Source organism: Triturus cristatus, chromosome 4_2, assembly GCF_964204655.1.
Source record: "Triturus cristatus chromosome 4_2, aTriCri1.1, whole genome shotgun sequence".
NCBI classification, from domain to species: domain Eukaryota; kingdom Metazoa; phylum Chordata; class Amphibia; order Caudata; family Salamandridae; genus Triturus; species Triturus cristatus.
In genome coordinates, this window is record NC_140586.1 from 341,493,344 (window position 1) to 341,517,303 (window position 23,960).

The window sequence follows — 23,960 nt, forward strand, 5'->3', positions numbered from 1 at the left end:
TGCCTGAGAAGTAGCATGATTTAGCCACAGTAATAGCATTCTTGTACTCCTTCAGCCGAGACGAGAAGATCATTTTCGATTCGGGGGAGTAATCCCGGCGCCAGCGTCTCTCTGCCTGGCGGAGAGTAAGTTTGTGTGCGCGGAGCTCAGCGGTAAACCACTTTACCGCTGAGCCACGCTCCACTAATGAATTATCACTGAGCGATTTAATCATAGCTGTAATTACTATAATCTTAGCTGTAATAACTCATGTTATCGGCTTTAGAAGGATTAAAGGCTAAATAACCTAAAGCTTGCGCAGCTTCGAGGAGTGTGCGCGCCTTCGTATGAGGCGCTGGGACAGAAAGCACAGAACCATGCTCGAAAAGCCCTTTCCCCCTTGAATCCCCTCCCACTTTCCGAGTCCAATCTGCCCACCGAGGGCGTCAGTCCCAGATTCTGCGGTCGGGGCACCAGCTGTCCCCATCATGAGGGCCCCTCATACAGTGCCCCAGAATAGTCAGTCTCCATGTATTTTCCATGTGTGCATCTTGAGGCGCTATCCTGGTCTGAGAGTGTGGTTGAATGAGGGGATAATGTCCGGAGACAGTTTTAGTGGTGGTTCTGGGTGGAGCATGTCTCTAAACTCGGTTTTTGTGGTGAGGTCCCTCCCTGTGGCGAGGCGGGAGGCAGCAGCCGCATCAGTGCCTCATTGTCCCCTCGGCCCCGGACATCCCACCCTGCTCCCTTCCAAACCCTGGGGCGTTCTCATTCCAGCTGTCCTGGACCTGCCATCTAGTGTGTGTCAGAGCCGGCGCCACATCCGAACGGCGGAGTCCGGGCTCGGGGAGGTGCTTGCGACAGACCGAAGTTTGGACTGACCCCCGAAGGGAGTGCGTGCACCCAGGATTCCACGCCCCCGGGAGGGGCACAGAGGGCCGAGACCACCCTAGCTCTGTACCCCAGATCACATCACCGTGCACCCTGGACCCCTGGGTCACAGCACTGATCATCCCTGAACACAGCACGGGGCATCCCTTGGCCAGCAGTTCACAGAACTGTGCACCCTTGGACCCCATAACACAGCAGTGGGCACCCCTGGACCCGCAGGTCACAGAACTGTGCACCCCAACTCACAGCACTGTGGAACCTGGACCCTGAGTTACAGCACTGGGCATCCCTGGACCCCAGAACACAGTACTGTGCATCCCTGGACAAGTAGGTCACAACTGTGTACCCCTGAAGCCAAGATCACACAAAGCCAGTGCACCCTGGAGCCCTGGGTTACAGCACTGTGCATCCATGGACCCCAGAACACAGCACTGGGCATCACTGGACCCACAGGTCACAGAACTGTGCAGCCCTGAATTAAACAAGCATTTACAATGCACTAGGTCTTGCATTACTGAACGTTTGACCTGTAAGCGTTGCAAATATTAATGCAGCGCAAATAGCTCACATTTTCAGTAATGCGAGACCAATTGCACTGCAAATGCTTGTTTGGATGGGGGACAATTTTGCAACAAATGCCAGGCGAGAAAATGAAAAGGTGTTTTCAAAATTCAAAAATCCGTGTTTCTTTTACACACTGATGAGTTTCATTTTAATAAATAGATCAGATTTTGTGAACTTTATTAAAAGTGTGATCTTTTAAGCCCCAAATTGTCGTACTTTAGAATTTGGGACCGCGTAGGAGGCAGGGCCCTACCCCTGTCTATCCCAGTATTAGTGAACCGCGAATGGTTAATGCGGTATGTACAAGTGCTTTGTGTAACGTTTTAGCTATGAATGCACTGTGTATACGTTATTATACATCACTACGTGGGTTCCATTTTGTATCGGTGGCCATCTTATGGTTGCCCTCACATAGGCTATATAGCATGAAGCGAATACGGGCCTTTTAGAGCACATGTGCCTTTCTTTGACTTTTCTGTGACCTGGGCAGCTTGGCTCCGCTGCCCCAGGTCAAACTGGTCTCACGAGTTCCCCGCCCTCTGGCCACCTGTGATTAGCATCAGGGCTTGACACACCATAAAGTCTTTTCATCCTACACGAGCCTCCAGCTAATCTCTTTCGCACCTGACTGTTCCTGCTTTATGGCTTGTTTCCCAAACAGGAGATGCTCATGTTTATTGGGGCCTATCGATATCTGATGTGGGATCTGAGCCTTGCTGTGTAAATAATTGCGGGCTGGCTTAACTGGAATGTGGGATGGTCATCATGACTCTGCCTTTTCGTTTGTAATGTATACGTGTAATGGCCATATCGTAAACTAAAGAATGTATGCCTGAGGCAGGATATTCTGTATTTAAGAAGAAGCCCGTTTCTGTGATTTTCAGCAGTCTCCTGAGAACATACACGCTGTTGTACTTCTAGGACGCCTGTAATTGGTCTGCAGCCAATAAACTGATCTTCGACTTCACCCAGAAGACTCTTTGTTTCTGTAGGTCTGAAACAGGAAGAACCCCAAAGTCATAGGGTGTGTTCCCCTGCACCGCTGGGCTTAAAATACCCAGTACTTCAAAATTATTACCATTCTTGTGCAAGAACCCTTTTCTGATGAGAATGGCACTAGTGCTTAACTTATGCTGTTGGCTGCTGGTGCTAATTTTTATTTTGCTGAATGCGCATTGCTGATGTGCATTAGGCTGTCGCTGACATTGGGTCGGGTGTGTTTTGTCATGCAGCACGGGCACAGACAGTACTATGCGGTACAAGGAAAGTATTGTGCTGCCCGCCCTGACAGTCTCCCTTTACATGCCACCTGTCTTGAGTCTCCGGTAGCCCGTGACTGCTCTGCCGGACCTGAGCTAAATGATGCCCAGAGACTGGTTTTGGAGCAGTGGCACAGTGGACTCACTGGCAGAGTTGACTCTGCCGGTGGATTCAATACATTTTGAGCTGCCTGGTAGCAAGACGCAGTTACAATGACCATCTTACAGAGCTCAGACTGTACCTGGGCTGCGCACAGGGAGCACAGATGACTGCACATAAGTGACTCAGGATGGGTTCGCACCACGATCAGTCGTAGGATCCTCTCTGTTTGGAAAGAGTCACCTTGCTAACTCAAGCCTGATAGAGCGCTTTCAGCACTTTATATTGTGTGGGTGTACTATACTCATGGTTAAAATGCACTCACATGTATTCCTATTGTTTGCAGTGTTTTATGATCATTAACATGTATTCAATAGAAATATTTAAACATTAATTATATTGAAAGGTTATAGTATGATTATGTATGTATCGTAATGGCTGCATATATAAAGTGCAGGACAGTCTTATAGCCACATAATGTAACTGTGTTTGGTTTAAGTTGCATGAGTTCTTAGGCCCAAGACTGTAGTTGTTTTTGCACCTACTTGGCTTCTCGAGAAATAAATAATTAAATGCATGTTGTTTTCAAGAAATAGCAGTGTTCTTATCCTACTGAAGGTGTTGGAATGCCAACTCGTTATTTTCAGATAGGAAAAGATACAAGGAATGCTTTGAAGACAGTTGGAAGCGAGAAGGGAGGAAGCCTTTCGTGTCTGGCTTGCCTGGGAGCCAAGGTCGACTTAATGAACAAAGAAAATTAATTAACAGATCATGAAACTCGCCACATAGAAAAAGTTGCAATGGAAAGTTTTACCAGGATGAGTCAGAAACAATCGAACTCTATTATTGTATGATGCACAGGGACAGAGATCCCAGACTTCTGCTAGCTTTCGGAGAGAAGGGAGCATCTTAGAACTAGCTCTTAGCCTTAAGCACTTTAACCCATTTGACGTGAGTACTTCTTAGGAAGTCAACACGTGCTGACACCTTAGGGAATTGATGGAAGGGTATTAGATAGCATCTCCTTTTAGTACAGTGTAGGGACAGATTTGTTTTATATTCAATGAAAAGAGATTTAGACTCTGCATCCATTTTGAGTTGTATTATGATTTTGGAATTTACTATTATCTTCCTTTCATGCCGAATCACATATATTCATAGAATCGGCTCTGTATTGATTTTTCTATATCTATATATGTTAATTTTGAGATGTGTATACATCTTATTATTCTTGGCTTTATAATAAATTGACAACCCCAAAGTCGGAGTCTGTGGTCCTTTCAGGTATGATATATTGACGTATTGTTATGAAGTGTTTCTTCCCCTCCACCACTTTTAGTAGGTAAATAAAAGACCATCGGCGCTAAATTCTAGGAAGAAGACAAGGGTGCAATTTAGCGTAATCAAGCCTCTCCTCCTGCTCTGCTATCGCTGAATAAAACCTGATGTGAAGAGAAGGAAATGCTGTCCGCCCTGAGGCCCAGCACTGAGCCTGGCATTGCTGGGTCCAGGCTGAGACTCTACCGCAGCGACTGTGGGGTTTTCTTTGTGCATAAATCACATTACAGGGACACCTGCTCTGTCCAGGCATTACCAGAGACAGTAAGTTACTGTACTCTGATCTGTGAAATCTGGAATAGTGTTATAAACCACATGTTTGAAAAGTATGGAGCGGGCAAGTTCTTAAATCTGTGCATTTTTTAATACATCTTTGCAATTTTGCCACATGTGCATTTTTTAATACATCTTTGCAATTTTGCCACATTTTAAATTCTATATTAAAAAATTAATGTTTTCAAAATCTAATGCACGTAAAATTAAAGCCTGTTTCAAAGTTTTTACATTTTCTTCAGAAATTCCTTATCATAATTATGTGGTTTTTCTAGAGGTAGAAATGTTCTTGCGGTCAATCACTATGATTAAACTGCTGTTCCTATGTTTTCCTAGTAGGGGTTGTAAGAGGATAATTCTTGGTGTGTGCTTCTCACTCTCTGGTACATTATTTCGTACCTCCATTTTTTCGTTATCATCCTCGGAACTAAAGTGCCTAACAGTATAATGATGGCCTATACGGACCACCCTAAAAATAATGGAAATGTTGAGGGAAGAGATCAATGTTTCTTTGGGCCTCTTCTGCTCAAGCCCTCAGAGTGTTAGTCTATTGACCAGATGAGATGTGGAGGCCTGAGAAAGGAGAGAGAGCAGGGGTCAAGGTGAGAGACGAAAGAAAGCAGGCCAAGAAGTGAAAGATGTGAAAGAAATGTCAACAAGATGAGAGAGCAGGGAAGAAGGGAGAGAGGGAGAGAGGACTGTCACCCAAATATAGCGGGGGAGAGAAGGCACACCAGGTGTGAAGGAGGGAGGGAGAGAGAGAGATAGATGTGACAATAAGGGAATGAAAGCAGGAATGGAGAGGAGAAAAACAAAACAGCAGAGAAAGGGTAGAGTAGAGGTAAAGTGGAGAGAGAGCTGTTAAGGACTACTCTTAAGACAGTAAAGAGCTGTGTTAGGAGAGGGAGCAGGGCATGGGTAGAAGTGAATAGAATGAAGATGAGGGACAAAACAAATTATAAATGGTGGGAGAAAGGTGGCAGACCATGGGAGCACAAAGGAAGGAGAGAAGGATTACATATGAGTGAGGCTGGCCAGTGGAGCAAGGATAGAGAAGAGTTGCATGGGTGGCAGCTGTGGCCATTAGGCCTCATCGCCTCCATGAATTAATGAACACTGGTTACAGCAGCAGCAATGCCCAGGTCGCTTCTGCAGACATTGAGAAGCATGGCACTTGTATTGGCAAACTTAGGGGCATATGTACAAGCCCCTATCGCCACCACAACGTGACTTTTACCGACATTGTGGTGGCGATAGGGGCTGCGCCTTATGTACAAGGCAGAGTTAAGCCACTTAACGTGGCTTGTATTTAAGGCCGTCTTTCACGCTACGTTAGCATGAAAGGGGTGGGCAGTGGGTGTTGCTGTGGGCACAACACCCATTCATTTTGACGCTGCACCCTATGTACAAGGGTGGCTTACATAGGAGGCAGCATGTTGAAACGAGGATAAATGCATTATTTCTCCTCTTTTTTGCTTTTTCCATGTGTGCTGCCTTGTGCAGCGCACATGGAAAAAGCAAAATGCCATGGTTTGCTTATGTACAGGAAGGTGTCCCTTCCTGTACATGAACAAACCTTTCAAAACATTTCATTTTGTCACTTTCATGTATGCTGCATGAAGCAGCACACATGAAAGTGACAGAATGCCATTTTAGGATTGTTTATGCGAAGAAAGGGGGACCTTCCTACACATAAACAATCCTCCCCTGCACGCAGACACCATTGCACTATGGTGCAAGGGTGCCTGAGTTGGCGCTAAGTTGCTAAACTTAGCGCCATCGCAGGGGGAAACGCAAGGTTTCACCACATTCTTGTAAATATGGTGCAGCCTTGCGTTTCAGAAGTGACGGCCCACATAGCCTTGGTGGTCTCCCGCTCAAAGGGCTGATCTTGCTTGAAAAATTCTATTGAAAGCAGGTCTGTTGATCTTATTTCTCTTAGAGTTGGTATGGTTGATATCAGTTGCAAAATGTTGCTTTTGTTCAAGGTATCCCAAGGCCCTTTTGATTTGAATTTTGGCTTCAGAAGCGTGATGGAATTGTCCGTTGGAGAGCTGAAGAAGTTTGCCCTTGGGCCCTCTGGTCCCTGTAACGGCCCTGCGGAGGAGTGGTATTTTCTTCTCTCCACGCCAGAGTTTGTTTCAGTTGTCAGTTCCAGATGAGGGACACTGCAGTAAGGCCTGGCATCCGCTGGCTGTGGATTGCTTGAAAGGCCTGGTTTTTCCGTTTTTGATGCTTGCTTCATTGTGCAATTTTGACAGGTGGTTACTAGCACATAATTGCCTGTTGTGTCCGCTTCTACGCTCGTCGGAATTACTTGCTTAATCGTTTTGATCTCGCTGCCCCTGTTTCAAATTATTGCACTTTCTCTCAATACTTCTGAATTTCCTGTGTAGGCTTGTCGTATGGTTTCGGGAGGGACATTTGATGGGTAACTGATGGAAGTGTATGAAATTAAGAGCGGTGTACCTTGTGCTCCAGTCATGGGAGTTAAACCTTCATGATGAGTAGTGTCTGTAATTAAGCTAATTGCTTCAGTGTTGGCTTTGATTTTTGCAGTGGTCTCTATGAGTCCTTCTTTGCCGCAGCTGGCCCCTTGGATTGGGTTTGGTCCACTGCTTGGTGTGTGCGAGTTTGTGTTTGGACAGATTGGAGACAGTTGTTTTTTCCTTGGGCAAAAGAGGGGATATAAAGTTGGCTTTTTTGCATCAGATCTTTTGCTGCGACCTTTCCTCCTAAGTTTTCTCTTTTGTTTGGTGTTTGAACCCATTTCAGCAACTTGATTTTGTGTTTGTCCTTCAGCAGTGACCATTTCAGGTGAACTTCTTGTATCCTCTGTGTTTGAATTTTTGACTTCTTCTCTTGCAGAGTTTTGTATTTTGAAGACTTCAGGATCACTAATCATTGCGTTGTTGCGAGATCTCATATCTTTTTTCAGGTCCTCCACAAAGTCGGTCAATGCCGCTGGAAGGGAGGATAGCTTTTCAATGATAGGCCCGCAGCCACAGATCAGGCTAGCATCTCGTTGAGCTTGAGTTATTAGATTGTTAAGATCCTCAGGTTTTTAATTTATGCTACCCACATATAGGGCTAGTGTGTTTAAAAGTGACAGTTGGCTCTCCATCTTTTCTGATTGGTGCAGGAGAGCTTCTACTGATCGTTGCATGGTGCTTAGCAGGGAGATGAACAGGCTTTTCCTTTGCCGTGGGGCTGTATTGCTCAGGGGGGCTTTGTTGTTGGAATCCATTCCCGTATCGGCTTTACTGTCTCTGCTGTCGCTGCCGGGATTGGCTGAGGATGATCTGCGCAAGTACTATTTGGGGGAGTCCTGCGAGTAAGAGGCCACCATATCCAACCATTCATGGGTGCCCAGATAGGAGAGGACTTCCTGATCGTCCTCTTGCTTCTCTTTCTCTTGCTTCTCTTTCTCTCTGGGACTGGCTCTATGCAGTGCTTAGGTTCAGCTAATTGAGATGATATTTCTGACTGGCAATCTGGAGAATGAAGAGGCGATAACTGTTGGCCTGAGGCCTGGATGTTTGTCGCGTTTTCTAGAGCCAACCTTCCACTCACTGGCTGCTCAATCTCAGCATTATTACCGGATGCAGATGCAGCACTGGGGGCTTCTGGATTGTAGGCGAAAAGAACGAGTTGCCAAGAGAATTTAGGCGACTGATCCTTCTCTATATGTGCAGCTATGTGCTCGGAGATAGCTCCTGAGCGCGAGAGCAAAGTTCTGATTTTTGGACAGATTTGAACAGCCGGTCCGTCTCTTGTAGCGCGGCTATGTGATGGAGCAAGGATTCAAGAAACAAAACTTGCTCGTTAAATGTTTACTAACTGTTAAAATTGTGAGTAGACTGAAATTAAATACACACCAGACATCAGGAATGGGGAGAAAAGCTTTATGTGTGCTTGAAGTAATGTGGATTAAAACGCGAGGTGATTAAAACTCGCTTAATGTGCGTAAACTACTCTGAGCATGCATGAACCTGCATTTCTTAATAAACACGTGACTAACTCGCTTTGGGAGGGCTAAAACCCTTACGCATGCGCAAGAACACCTAAGCAGTGGTCGTGAGGAACCACATGCCTAGCATCTGCTTGCTTGAGTTTAAAAGAAGGCTGCTATCATTAATGCTTTTGTGTAGAAATATAATATTAATACGGGACAGAGTAGAAGAGGGTGGTGAACAGTAAGGATCACATGTTTAAGAAAATAACAACTGTTTTTGATTCTTTTTTCAATAGTGTACGTTTTGGCCTAATGCGACAATGACAGAAGTAAAGATGTCGTCCAAATGACGGATGAGTTGCGCATGTGCAGTTCTATATGAATGTGACCTGATGCCCGAAGATTTGAACAACGGGCAAGAGTCAAGGACAGAAATCGTGAGAACACAGTGTTGTGTGTCCCTCATCTATGAAGACTGTATTATGAATGTTAATAAATTTATTAACAAAATGCATATGAGAAAGGATGTTAAAATGACTTAATGGAGGCGGGTTTGTAAGACAATAAAAGTACTAATAAAGGTGAAAACGTAAGCATGGTATGATGAAACTTCCTGGGTCCCAACTAATCACATACAGTAATTCACTAAGATTCGCAACTTTTGAGGGTGGGACATGCAGAATTAAGACTATAACTAGAGTAACTTAGAATGATGGGGGAGTCTGGTGCAGAATTATTGATGACAAGAGAGATGCAGATGGAGATGATGCAGATGCAGAGAGATGATAGCTGCTAAAAGAAAAGAGAGGGAACAGACTGAGAAGATTCAGATCCGAGTGACATCTGATTAGATTTGAAGATTCTGGAAGAACCTCCAGGGGGGAGAGAGTGTAAGAGAAGGAAGTGTCCCGGTGCGTCGGGTTCTACAAAGAACATTAGTAAGTATTTGTCCTGTCCTGATCCTGTCCCTATAGTCTTTGTCCCCTGATTCTATTCAGGAGACCACCATCGGTGCTTTGGCCCGGTGATTAATTTTCCAGATTTCCGTTTTAGGTAATTATGAGTCTGCCTCGAATTTGTATAATGTTTTGCAAATTTAATTTATCTTGAATCTGCTGTCTCTTCAACTATCCACTCTTATGCAATTTTATTGTCGAATGTGCTTGTGTCGAAAAATTGAATGCTAAATGAATTTTTCTCTCCTATGAATTGAATGAAGGTATTCGTACTGAGAATTTGTATCTGTGAGCGCTCAATTTATAACTGAGAATTTAGATAAAAATTATGAATTTTACCCAGACTATGTGGTTATTACACGAAGATCTGTGAGTTAGTTAGTTAATGTCAATATCACCATCAACTACTCATCTAATGGTCCATCGACCAGAGGAAGAGTGTTGATTAGTGAAAGATGTTAGTCAAGAATATTCTAAGTGTGAATAACAAAACTTGATCTTCCTAGCAGGTTTCGGTGAAGGATTGTGAATGGGCCCGTTAAATGATTGACTGTAAGGTATCATCTCCTTGGCCAGCCATGCTGGATCATGTGTACTCGGGAGAAATCCAGTCTTGAGAATATCGATGCTTTTGAGCTGGTGTTGGCCTTAGGGTCTTTCTGTTCCTTGGGCTTGCTGTGCTCACACCTGATTTGTGAATCCTGGAATCCCCGTCCTGAGCCATTGTGGTGATGGTAGTGGTGCACTCCTCTGGCTCCTCTGAGGTCGCCAGTTCCACTGCTGTCTCATTTTGTTGAGAGTGCCTCCCTGGGGCTATTCCCTTGCTTGAGGGGCTTGAGAAACAGTGGGCATATAGGGCAATGGACTAATGGGTTCCTGGAGACCTTTTATCCCACTGCTGGAGGAGAAGATATTGGAGGCTGCATCTTTTAAGAAGAAACATTTTGAGTAGATTTTTTGTCTGGGAAAGAGGCCGGCATGCCCCATGCTGGGCATCATAATTTGCAGATTGAGTGTTCTGTATGGCTGGAGCGAGAGAAATTGCGGATCTTGCTGGTGTGCTGCCTCGCTTAGGTTCTCCGGTGCCTTCTTCTTGCGTTTCCTTCCTCTCAGCTGAGGGGGAAGAGGCTCCCTTGATCTCCCTGACCTCATGTCCCAGTCAACTGATTTCCTTGGATTCGTTCTCTTGCGCTGCCACGGCAGCCTTGTGAGTTTATGGTGTTAACTTAAAATAGCTGTGATCCTTTAAAGAGAGTCTTTCTCCTGGTGCCAAATTCTAGACCACCAAGGCCACCGGGCATTTCTGGAGTCAAATTTTGCTTTCTGTCAGCAGAGGTAGGCTGGGTGTCGAGTGCTGAGTGCTCTAGGCTGAGGGAGAATGGGAGAGGGGTGGGTGGCAGAGCTCCCTACCGGCTGTGGAGCTCCCTTTCAATTAGCTGCGATCGCCACAACCCTATTTCCTCCTGCCGCAACCTGGCCTGGCCCATGCTCTAGCCCTGATCCTGTCCCAATCACCGGCCTGAGGTCTGCCTGAAGGGTGTGCCCCCTCAAACCCTCAAGCAGTCAGGGTAAAAGGCTGGAGAGGGACGTGGTTAGAGGTTGGTAGTCTGGAACAGGGTGACCAGTGGATTGATCAGCTTGAAAATTAGGGGCTAGTGGCCTGGACTAAGCAGGGCAGGCCGCCATGAGAGAGCAAGCCTCCCCAGCCTACCGCTGGTCGCTTCCACCCCCCACCCCCGGTAACCTCCGCAGCTCTGAGCCTTACCTGCTCGATTCCTGCTGAATTTGCTGAATAGCTAGGTTGTTAGTTTGCTATTGAGTATCTAGATTGCTGCAAATTCACTGCTGTGATGTCGCTGCCTTGCCCCTGACTGCAGCTCACCTCCTAGTGCGTCGTTGGCTTATCAATGACAGGCCTTCTGCCGGTTGCTAGACCGTGTGTGTGGGGCTGGGGCTGAGCTGAAGCTGGTATTGTGCAGCTTGACCTAGATGCCATCCTCCCGTCCCACGGACACACAACAGCGGAGCCCTGCCTCAGGTCCCAAGTAGGCAGCTCTACATGCTGGTTTGCAGGGCCCCAACTCCACTTTGTACCGCTTTGTTCGCCATAAGTTGGCAGGGTATGCTCAGACGTGAGTCCCTTGCTCACTTTGCCACTGGATTCAAGCAAGCCTGGCTGAAGACGGCTGAAATGCCAGAAACCGGTCCTAGGAAGCTTGTTTCCGGTCCAGGGAAGGCATGGCTTGGCAGTTCGGGCTGGACTGTTCCCATGAGGCACAGGGTCAGACTGATTTGCATATGGCCATGTCTGAACTGGGGTGGCAGAGTGGGCTAAAGAACGGTGATGGATCAAACCCAGATCTGTTGACTGGGTGTGAGTGTTTGATTGGTTCTGATGCTCCGTCCATCACCACCCCCTTTTGTACCACTGTTCGAATGAGGCAGGAGGGTACACCTGATGAGGGGGTGAAGACTGTTGAGGCTTCTCAACCTTAACAGCGCCCTCCTCACAGGCTGCACCGGCCTAACGCGACCGCCTCCACGAGCGTGAGCATGAGCGGGACCGCAGTACCCAGGAACCGGGTCCGCAGCTCCCGAGATCGAGCTTGCATGAGATGCGGTGGTGAGAGTTGCGGGGGCCTTGACAGGCCAAGCCGATTCAGCCCCCCTTCCGTGGTGGACGGTGAGAGCTTGCTGCCCGCTTCGCGTTGCACGCTTTGATCACTGTGCTCGGCACTCGGCACTCCTGCTCGGGGCTCAGCACTCACACACCATAGAGAACATTGGGAAGCATCAGGGGCTCTGTGTCCTCAAAGAAGCTTCTCGATAAGTCAGGTGATTCCTAGAATGGTTCAAGTTAAATTGTTATTTCTAAATTCTCAACATCTCTTAGCAGTGGATTATTTGAATTGAACTTAAACACTGGAAGGCTTGTTATCTATCCTGGAGTGGCCTTTGAAGATTCCATAGATACTGCTTGTAAGATATTGGGTTATTAATTGAGAGATTTGGAAGCCTCAATAAAAAAGAAAACACAATCCTTATCAGGGTGAACCACAAAAAGTCACCTAATTAACCTGTGGTTAAGCCTCTGGTAGCTTGTCACAAAAGCAGTCAGGCTTAATTTAGAGACAATTAAACAGTAATAGAATGAAACCACAACACAAGAAAATTGGCACACCAATCTAGAAAAATAGAATCAATTTTAATAAATAATATGGCACCAAAACAACTTAATTCCAATGTGTAGAACCGGAGTTCTGAATTTTGCAAATTTTAAGTGAAAAATAACACCAAAGAGAACTAAGCGCCAACTGCAGGGGTCTGGTTGCCCGAGACCAGGACAAATTCACAAGTTAAGGTCAGCCTCAATGGAGGGCGGTTTAGTTAGAGCTACCAGGTTTGCCTTCGTCTTAAATTTATCTTGGAACTTAGAAAAATTCTTGAAGATTTTCTGGAGAAGATAGAGTCGTCAGCAGGGAAAGGCAGCAGGTTGTGTCAGAGAGGTGGTTGTTATTGTAGCGGAGCAGCTGGAAGAGGTCGCGTTGAAGATTTTTTCCTTCGGACTTAGACAGTTTTTGGGAAGTTGCATTCCTCCAGCGGGACAATGCTGGAGGCTATTTGCAAAGAGGGGTCCATGAGGCCAGATACCTTTGTCGAGGGGTCCAAGCAAAAAGAATTTGCTGCTGTGGAGAAGAAAATAGCGGGCGCTACAGCAAATTAAGACTGACTGGCTATCTACCTTGGGCGGATCAACTAGCAGGTAGTTCCCAGTCTTCTGTCGATTCTCCAGGCAGTTTTAATGGAGAAAACGTCAGTTACAGGTTTGAGGTTTTAGGTAGTACCGCCAACACTACTTCCACAGGTCCAGGATCTGAGGGGTACCACTTGAGGGGTTAAGACTAACCCTGGGCGTTGAAATCCGCTCCGCTCGCGGAGTTTGCCGATTTTCGGCAACTCCGCATTCCGCGTAGAGCGGCGAGTTACCGAAAACTCTGCGATCCGTGGCGGAGCAGAGTTTTTTTCTTGTTCGCGCTTTCAAAATGCGTTTTTGTGCGTGCAGTAGCAACTTACTGGGATCCCTGCTTCCGCTGTCGAGATTTCCTATCTGTTCGCGTGCGCCACGAGATTTTGGTAGCCGGCCACATGATCCCATGAGAGTGTGCGATCGCGAATACGTCAGTCAGACACGCCATTGGATATTCGGCGGAAGTTAGGAGAAGATCGCGATGCCAAACACACAGAAATTGCAATCTGGAGAACAATATCTCTCGAGCGGCATAAAATCCTCTTGAAAATTATGATTTGGATGAAAAAAACTCCTCAGATTGACATTTGGCTGTACTTTTTTGTGCAAAGAGCCCTTTTTCTTTTTTTACTTTTTTTTAAGGGGAGGATAGTGCCCCAGAGTCTCCAACTTATTGTTGTAGGTGGTCTGTAGTTTCAGAAGGGGCTTAGTTGTTTTTCTTTGTATGTCATTTTTCCACTAGTTTTGTTTTATAAAGGAAACAATGCAAAGTTCACTACATTTTCTCCAACTTTTGCAATCAATTTGCAATATTTATTTAATTCACTAGTCCAGTAGTCTGGCCCAATAAATAGGCCTTTCAGCCAGTATGCCTAGAGCTACTCAGGGGTGCATGAAACAACTGTTTCTGTGGTGTCTGTTGAATTAAAACATCATTTAGGGCATGGATGGCATTGGATTGAATTGCAAAAAGTCTTTTTTGGGGGGTATTTCACTTTTTTGTTGTGTGTTAAATAAATGCCTTTGTTGGATGTGTGTGTGTGGTGTGGTTGTTATGTAACTTGCAAACCTTTTTTATCCCTGTGGATTTTCGTTTTTGCAATTTTGCATTAAAGCTGTGTTGTTTAGCATGCCTCCTTTGTCTGGCCATATATAGGCCTGCTTGAGTTCATTGTTTTACAGGCCTCCTGCTAGTTGTGACTGTGACAGGCCATGTAGCTGGTGGCCATTTTGTGGTGGTAGTTTAGTAGTGTGCTGCTTTTGTCATATAGGCCTGCATGTCTTTCCTTTGTTCCTCTTGGCTTATGCTTCTTGTTGTTGTGGCCTCGCTATGTGGCTTGCGGACATTTTGTGAAGCCAGGCAGTGTGTTTTTGCCATATGCCTGCATCATTGTCTGTCTTCCCTTTCTTGTTGTTGTGGGTGGCTGGCAGCCATTTTGTGAAGCCAGGTAGTGTACTTTTGCCATAGGCCTGCATTGTCTGTCTTCTCTTTCTTGTTGTTGTGGGCGGCCTGGCCATGTGGCTGGTGGGCATTTTGTGAAGCCAGGCAGTGTCCTTTTGCCATAGACTTGTATTGGCTGTCTTTCCTTTCTTGTTGTTGTGGGTGGCCTGGCCATGTGGCTGGCGGCCATTTAGTGAAGCCAGGTGATGTGCTTTTACCACAGGCCTACATTGTCTGTCTTCCCTTACTTGTTGTGGGTGGCCTGGCCATGTGGCTGGCGGCCATTTTGTGGAGCCAGCTAGTGTGCCTTTTGCCATAGTCCTTCAAGCTTGTGGCCTAGTTTGCCAATAGGCTTTTCAGCCAGTAGGCCCAGAGCTACTCATGGGAGCATGAAACAGTTGTTGGAGAATTGGTGTTGTTTGTTTGATTGGGTCATTGCACCTACATTTTTTGGTACTTTTCATCGTTTTTTTTTTTAGAATTTATTGTTGTGGGTGGTCTGTAGTTTCAGTAGGGGCCTAGTTGTTTTTCTTTGTATGTAATTTTTCTACTAGTTTTGTTTTATAAAGGTAACGTTGCAAAGTTCACTACATTTTCTCCAACTTTTGCAATCAATTTGCAATATTTATTTAATTCACTAGTCCAGTAGTCTGGCCCAATAAATAGGCTTTTCTGCCAGTATGCCCAGAGCTACTCAGGGGTGCACGAAACAACTGTTTCTGTGGTGTCTGTTGAATGTAAACATCATTTAGGGGATGGATGGCATTGGATTGAATTGAAAAATGTGTTTTTTGGGGTATTTCCCTTTTTTGATGTGTGTTAAATAAATGCCTTTGTTGGATGTGTGTATGGTGTGGTTGTACTTGTGTAACTTTCCAACCTTTTTCAGCCTTGTGGATTTTTGTGTTTGCATTTTTGCATTAAAGCTGTGTTGTTTAGCAAGCATGCCTCCTTTGTCTGGCCTGGCCTGCTTCAGTTCATTGTTTTCCAGGCCTCCTGCTTGTTGTGACTGTGTGACCGTGTGGCTGGCGGTCATTTTGTGGTGGTAGTTTATTAGTGTGCTGCTTTTGCCATATAGGCCTGCATGTCTTTCCTTTGTTCCACTTGACTTACGGCTTTCATCCCCTTTACCAGCTGCAGCTCCCTGAATGATGTGATGTGCAAATTAATGCCAAACATGTTCCACTTCCATTACATTTGTATTTTTGTTTTTGGTCTTCTTCTGCTTTCCTATCCTTCCTGAATGCACACAGTATACCATGAAAGCCCTTGTTGTCAAAGTCTCACAAATGGCTACACTGTTGTTATGTTTCTTGAATAACTGAGTTAATAACATTTAATAATATAACACTAACAAGTGTGACCACCACACACTAAGTTATATATTATATTTGTTTGTTTGTACTGGTATTAATTGAACCACAACAATACATGTAACATTTCACTGATGTTCTGGCTTCTTTGCTTTCTTTTAGGTGCACAAAAGACAGAGGATGAGGTGTCATCATCATCACCCGTTGTACTGCCAGACAGAAGTCCTGCTGCGCACGACATCATGTGATGTGTCATTGACCACAGACATCTCAGCAACTTGTGCAACTGTGTCCTGCTGACATCTGAAGAAGATGGCACCAAAGAAAGGTACCAGGTCCTCCAGTATAAGGAAAGTTGCAGTGAGAAGAAGGAACAGAAGAAGGAAGAAGTGGCACTTACCAAGACTGGTGTGCCGGCCAGGATGTTTTTTGGGAAACAAAAAATTAATCCTGCAGCAGCGGTGTTCGGGGAGCAAGCTAGGAGCAGCACCTCCGCATCAGTGGGCCCACCCCACCAACCTAGACCCAAGCCCATGAGTGTAGTAGAGGCAGCCAGTCTAATTGCGCAAACGCCAACGAGCAGTGATGTTGAAATTGACTTATCGCAAAATAGTGCCCAATCAACGCAGGAGAAAACTCAGCAGATAAGTGGGCAACCACAGCCGCAAACACAGCCACAACTACAGCCGCAACCACCACCCACAATAGTAGTTGTTCCTACCAAAGTAGGGGCAGTTCAGGAAATCGAGCTTCCTGCAGAGGAAGAAGAAGAGCAAGCCACGCTTTCAGAAGATCCATTGTCTTCCAGATCTACAGTAAGGAAAAGGAGGGTTAGGCCATCAACTTCTTCTTCAAGCCCCTCCTCTGATGATCTAGATGCCACTTGGAAGCCACCAGTCTGAGAGTGAGGCATGTCACAAAACAAGGCTAGGAAAAAGGAAGGTTTCAGAAAGTTATGGAGGTACATGTAGAAGAGGGGGATGATGACGAGCCATTCATCATGAACATCACTCCTGCCCCAGTGGAGATGGAGACCGACATTATTATCCCATCCCAAATTGCTGTGAGGGATGTGACACGGATACCACCAACACAGGTAACACCAACACCACCTCCAGCTTCCATATTAGCATTTGCAAAGGCCTGGCAGGGACCTACATCCCTCACAACCACCACCTCAGTAGGTAGTGGTACTGCACAGACTCAGAGTCAAATTCCAGGCACACCCTCCAGTTCATCTGGCAATGCAAGTGGAACCTCCAGCAGCACAAGAAAGTTCACCTCCCCAGTTTGGGACTTCTTTTCGGTTAGCAGTAAGGAGGAGAACATTGCTATATTCTGAATTTGTCGACATAGTGTTAGTCAAGGTATGCTTGGTGCAAACTATGGTACCGGAGGCCAAACAACCCATCTGAAAAAACACCACTTGATCCCGTGGGAGGAACACCTTAAAGGCCCAAAAAGTAAAACTACACCCATTGCTGTTGGTGTGGATGAAGAAGTAGAAGAAGATATGATTGCAGTGGAAGGTGAACAAGAGGGAGACATTTTCGCTGGTACACAAAGTAGCCCTGTCCCCAGCAGTGCACTACCGCCCACATCTTCATTATCCGCCGCTACATCTCAGTGGCTCCGTAATAAGCGTCAGGCTGAACCTGAAAAACCACGGTAACAGAGTACCGCTATGAAAAAAAAGTGCGTTGTTGAGCCTAACAAAATCTGGGTTCAAGAAGTCACCTGCATCAGCAGCAGCAGAAAGGAAAAAAATCCAGCCTACCATTGTCAGCATGGTTAGGTCGGAGGGGCAGAACGTCCGCAACCACCCAATGGCACGTTTGTACAATGCGAAGCTGGCGAAAATGTAAGCGCTGGACCTTCTCCCTTTTTCTTTTGTGGAAGGGGTGGGTTTTCTGGAATTTGTGACAGCCATCTACCCAAAATGGAAGGTTCCCAGCCGGTCCTATTTCGCCAGAGTTGCTGTTCCAGCACTACATCATGACGTGCTGAAAAGATATCTGCAGCAGGTGTTGTTGACACTGCTGAGATTTTTAATGCCACTCGTAAACATGCAACTGTAGCCATGTTCGCCATGGAGAAATCTCATACTGCTGCAAACATTTTGGAATAGTTTAACAGCAAGGTCTTTGAATGGCTGCACCCAAGAGGGCTTAACATTGGTTTTGTTGCCACCGACAATGGCAGTAATATAGTTAAGGCCATGGGCGATGGTGGCTATTTCAGGGTCATGTGTTTGGTGCACTGCATTAACATTATTGTTCAAGACTTTCTGAAAAAAGAATACAGAGTCAGCAACTTACTGACCACCTGCAGAAGAATATGCACACATTTCAGCCATTCTTTTAAAGCCCGGAAGCAGCTGAGGATCATTCAAAGTGAGCATAGAATGCCAGTCAAAGCACTCATCAAGGAGATGCTAACACATTGGAACTTATTACATACTTGAACGTCTGTTTGAGCAGTACAGACCAATCAATGACTATGTCATGCAAAGACTAGGGGATGCTACTGTAAAAGGCATGATCGTTGAGATGGACCGATGGGGTCTAGTTAAATGCCTGACAGAGATGCTACTTCCTTTTGAGCTCTTCACACGTGAAGTCAGCAAGGAGGACTGTACTATGAGCCAAGCTATCCCAATGTTGCACATGCTGGAGCAACAGCTGAAGGCGGTGTCTGACAAGTGCGCAGGTGTGGAAGAAAAAAATGAAGCATATGAGTTAGTGGAGAGCTTAGCCCTTCGCTTAGCTGAAAATACAAGGGTGCAAACTAAGATTGTGTCAGACAAACATTACATTTCTGCCACAATTCTGGATCCACGGTACAAATCAGCACTGAACCCTAAGACAGAAATGGATGTTGCCCAGTACAAAACTTGGATAGTTGAGGCAGTCAGTGACTTGGAAAAAGAACGGCTGGTAATTAAAGGCCCGCTATTTCAGTCCACAACAAGTACTGCAGCAGAGCTTCCGGCATCAAGTTTAACTTCAGAGCCTGAGGGCAATGCGTTTGGCTCACAGCAGTCACCAACACTATCAATCACAGCAAGAACAGGATCATCAGCCCCAGTAAAATCGACACAGGATTGGTATCTACAGCAAGGGCTTGTTAGGTCCAGTGCTGATGCAAAGGCAAAAGAGGCCCAGCAAAGCATAGTACCCCTGAGCATTGAGCGGATGGTTCAAGCCTATCTGGATGAACCAACAGAGGTCTAGATTGATCAAAACCCATTGGTGTATTGGTAAGCGAAAAGACGCCTATGGCCAGTCCTCAGCACGCTGGCGATAAACTATCCGGCTTGCCCTGTCACAAGTGGCTTTTCTGAGTGTGTTTTTAGTGCTGCTGGTGCCATTGCGACAGTGAAAAGGACCAGTCTCTCGCCCAAAAACATGGAGATGTTAACCATTATCAAAATGAATCTGCAGTAAAACTCACTCAAGCAGAATCAGCAGCAGAGTTCAAGGTCTCTAGAAGCTTGTTGTGTCCTTGTAGTTCACACAGGAGGCTAGCCAGTTAGCCCTTGGAACCCCTCTGGCGGTCCTGGGTTCAAGGGTGCAGGCCCAATCGTCATCCCTTAGGCATCAGTGCACACCTTCTAGCTGCAGGACAGCAAGACAGTTATTCTTCTGAGCCTTGCACAGGTTCAGAAGACATCAGATTGAGGTCTGACAGTGAGAGGCCTTATGTCAGGTACCTAGGTTTGTGCAGTAGGCTAAGCCATGTGAAGTGTAAGTGGGGCTGTGGACAGCTATGCCCTCAGACACCATGACAGGATATCCCATCTTGTCCACTCCTTGTCCCCTTTGTCTCACCTTCTATAGCAGTATGCAACCCATAACAGAAGAGTCATGTGACCCAGGCTACTGACAGAAAGGCATAGTGGGCTTGGGAGCAAAAATGCCAACTTTCTAAAACTGGCATTTTCACAATTGCAATATAAAATCTAACTTTACCATTAGAAAGGATTTTACATTACAATTTAAAAGAGACCAAGAAATATTTCCTGCCTGGTCCTAATCTAAAGTTAGCATTTGTTAAACGTAATAAGGAAACCTAATGTAAGTCTATAGGAAAGATAGTCCTTACAGTAGTGAAAAACAACCTTAAGAATTTTTCATTACCAGGACATATAAAGCTTAAACCCACATGTCCAAATATTTGAAAACCATGAACCCTGCCCAAGATTCATTTGGGGCCTACATTAGGGGTGATGTATAAGTATTAAAAAGGAAGGTTTAAGCCTGGCAAAAGGTTTACTTTCCCAGAAATGGCATTTTAAAACTTCACTACAGGCTGCAGTGGCAGGTTTGAGGCATGTTTGAAAGGGCTACTTTAATGGGTGGCATAATGGGTGCTGCAGTCCCCACGGTAGCATTTCATTTACAGGCTTCGGGTACAAGTAAATTAAATCTGCCAGTTAGATTTGGGCCAATTTACCTGTATTAGGGAAAGAGCACCATCACTTTAGCACTGATTAGCAGTGGTAAAGTGCACAGAGTCCTAAAGCCAACAAAAAGGAATTCAGCAAAGCAGGAGCAGTAAAGGCAAAACGCATTGGGGTGAACCCTGTTGAGAGAGCCAGGTCCAACACAGCTGTATTGCAGGAGTTTGGAATATAAATGTTAATCGCTCAAAGGTGAATACCAAAGAAAACTGTCAACTAAACCACAAGTACAGTTCACATTTGCAATATAATCTAGCCGGACAAATAGAAACAATTTCTTTACCTGGAGTGTCACCCCTTCATACCATCTGACTTGTAAATGGGCTGTTCTATCATAACATTACATGGACATATATTTAGAGCTGGTGTCCAAAAAATGGATCATCTGTAGCAACAGCAAATGACATTTCATGTACCTCACTTAATGGTGTGCAATACCACTTTTGAACATATTTATGAGTCTGGTAGCATTCAAGAAACAAATTCAGTCTCTCATTAGATATTCCATAGTGGCCTTCAGTGAATATTCATCTGTTTTACCGTGTGTCCACTGATGGCCCTACAACCTAATCCTTCCCATCTCAAAACACATGGGCATTATTTCTAAAAAACAAGTATTTTCCAGCCTCACACAACTGGTGTCTGAGTACCTAGGATAACCTCTTGTTTTGGATGAGGTTGATGTAATTAGCCAGTGAAGGTTTCCAATGCAAGGGTATAGTGCTGTCTCGTCTGGTCACTGAATGTTGGAGAATCAGAATTTAGGTCAATTTGAGTTTGGTAGACTCCCAAAGGGAAATAAATACAAATATGTAATGTACTCTTTGTAGGAGAGTAGGGTCTGCTATCCTATGGTCACCCCAAATTTTTGCTTTTTGCTTCACTGTTTTTTGACATATTGAGGCTGTGGGCCTGCTAATCAGACCCCCAGCCTGCTGTTCTCTCTACTAAATTGACACTATGCACTTTAGGTGCATAACCAATTGGAACTGGATCACCCTGTGAGCCCCTGTACCAGTGTACACTAGGTACCCAGGGCATTGGTGTATCTAAGGCCTACCAGGGGCTGAAGCATGTATTGTGCCACCCCTGGCCTGGCCTAACAATTTGACACAACTGGCTGATCACTCAGCTGGGGTAAGTTGGTGTATCCACCTCTTACTTAGGTGTAGTATGCCTATACCTAACCTTAAATGGGACACATGTTAACCTATAAGTCATTCCTATGGCAGGCCTTAACAATCCTGAAGGCAGAGTGCTTGGTTATATGTGAGATGGTGCTCTGGCATGAGCTGAGCCTGTCTGCAGTAGTCGGAACAACTTCCTTCTACCGTTTCCAGATATCGCCATACCATATACTCTTAAGTGCATTATGAACCTCGCGGTTAAATGCTATCTTTGGTTTGGCTTTATCAAAACATGTCGAGTAAGGTGTAATACGAATTGGAATACTAACCCCTCGCCCGTTCTGGCGACGGGGTTAGCATTCCACCCTTCTAGAGGGACACGACATGTACAGAACCTGAAACCCGGATGAAATCAGACATAGCCTCAGCTCCACAAAATGGACGCTGCCACCACCGACACAAGTCTGCCCTCCTGCTGCTGGGAGTCCTTCCATCTTGGGAGACGTGGACAAAGGGTTTCCTACCAGGGGAGGTGCGAACACCACTCCAGACAGGATTTTGTGTATTGGTCAGGTAGGGCTTGAATGGAATCAGACATGCCTGAGGCTCACAAGGAGCCTCGGTGCATATACGAGTTCAAACCGGTCCTGGGGCACACCAGCCCCGGACCTGGGGCGAGCTGTACAAAGGATTGGGGGTGTAACCACCCCCCTTCCTGGTCCCACCCTTAGGGAGGGACCTAGCAGGTAGTCCGGCCCCTAGAATCCGCTTAAAGGTAGGAGCTGTGTCCTAAGACTTCAGACATCCTGGAATCAACTTGAAACTAAGAAGAAGACGGGAACTTCGACGTTCTGCTGCACAGAAGACTGAAGGAAATCTCCCCTATGGTCAGGGAGTGACCATCTTGCTAACGCAAGCACCATCCAGCGAATCGACGTCTGCTTTGCCGCTGCCTCCTGCCCGAGCCCGAGCCCAGAGACTGACAAGAACTGGACCTCCAGACCTCTCACTGCCCGATCCACAGTCCCTGCAAAGAAGGAACTCGTGGAGGCACCGAGACACGTGGAGCCAGCCATCTTGGAAGACATTCGACAAGCTGCAAGCACGACAACAGAGGCTCCCTCCGAGTTGTGCTTTGGGTCCTGAGAAGCCCAACATCCGAGCAGCATCTGCACCAAAGGTGAGCTCTCCAGCATCTCCACGATCTGCGTGGGGCCCCTCTGCACTTTGCGACTCGACGTGCCTGCCCGGTCCCTGGCCCGTTGGCTAGTGGCCATCTTGGCGAACTATCTTGAAAACTACAATGCTGGTCTGGTTGCTCCAGACTGGCCCCTGCTTCCCTCCAAAGGAGCAGCCCCTCTTACCTTGCTGGTCAGAGCTAACAGCTTTTTTTGATTCCTGCGACTCCTGCTTTTGCCAAGGCTTGTTTGCTTCCTTTGAGTCGCCGACAGCGAGGGACAGCTCGTGAACCGACTCCTGGATGTCGTCGACCTTCAGGGACCACATGGCAGCAGATTCAAGCTACACCTCTTCACCTGTTTGCACCCGACATCGGCTGGTACCTACCTGGTGCCACGCCGGTCACTGGCTAGTGACTGTGAACACTGTCCCCTCTGCTTACAGGTCTTCTACACTTCCGATCCACCCTTGGATCCACCGCATCTCTTCTGGACCGACCGCCTGCAGCATCTTTGTCGTCAGGCTCCATTGAACAGATAGACGAAACCCGACGCACTTCGAGCCCTATGCACCCACTTCCTGTGGGTGAGGTAATGCTGGCACTCCGGTGCACAAGTGTAGAGTAACATCTCTAATGTCTAGGTTTGAAGTCTTGATTTCGTAGTCCAACCAGAAGACCCTTCTAGCAGTAACTTTTGAACTTTTACGCACCCATTGAAAACCTATGGGAGCCCGCGTGTAACTTTCCTCACTGCACACGCGACCCGTGGACCTCCTGGTCACTAACTGAAGTTAGCTCCTTGTAGGCCCAGCGATTCTAGAGGCCCTAGGCCTTTTCCCTTTCCTGTTCGTGGTACTTATACCACTATTTTAGTATATGGTTTGAGCAGCCACCAGGGCCTATCCATATAAAGTGCAACTTCTGTATATTGTGATGCTTTCTTGTTTAACGATTTGTGCTCCTGTGCTCATAAAGAGTCTAGGGGATACTTTGAGTAATAAATACATATATATTTTGAATATATATCTGTGTGGTGTCCTTTCATTGGTATAAAAGGGGGTTACATATGGTAAAACAGCTTGCTTCACATGCCTAAACGAGTTTAGCCTGAAAGACTGCTTAGCCTACGCTACCACTAGGGCAGCTGGTCCGAAAAGGTTGACTTACAACCACACCATAAGGGTTGCTTGGCATGGTACAAGTTGGTCACTTTAATTAGTGAACATCATATACCAGGCCAACTTCTCACACTCTTGTATAAAGAAAGACAATTGTACTCACTCTGCTGTACTTTGAGTTAGCTGTCTTGCTGTGGTGATGCACTGAACAGAAACTGAAGAAAAGAGAAAACAATTACCATACTTGGAGAGCGGT

General features: G+C 46.1%; 1 protein-coding gene across 1 annotated transcript in view; it reads right to left on the minus strand.

The window, feature by feature from the left end:
* LOC146833841 (uncharacterized) overlaps window positions 1-23,960 on the minus strand; it is a 750,859-nt gene that overhangs the window by 122,756 nt on the left and 604,143 nt on the right. Inside the window, exon 37 of the mRNA XM_085599920.1 lies at window positions 23,868-23,919. Within this exon, the coding sequence (XP_085456046.1) occupies window positions 23,868-23,919 (52 nt within the window). The remainder of the gene's footprint in view (window positions 1-23,867; window positions 23,920-23,960) is intronic.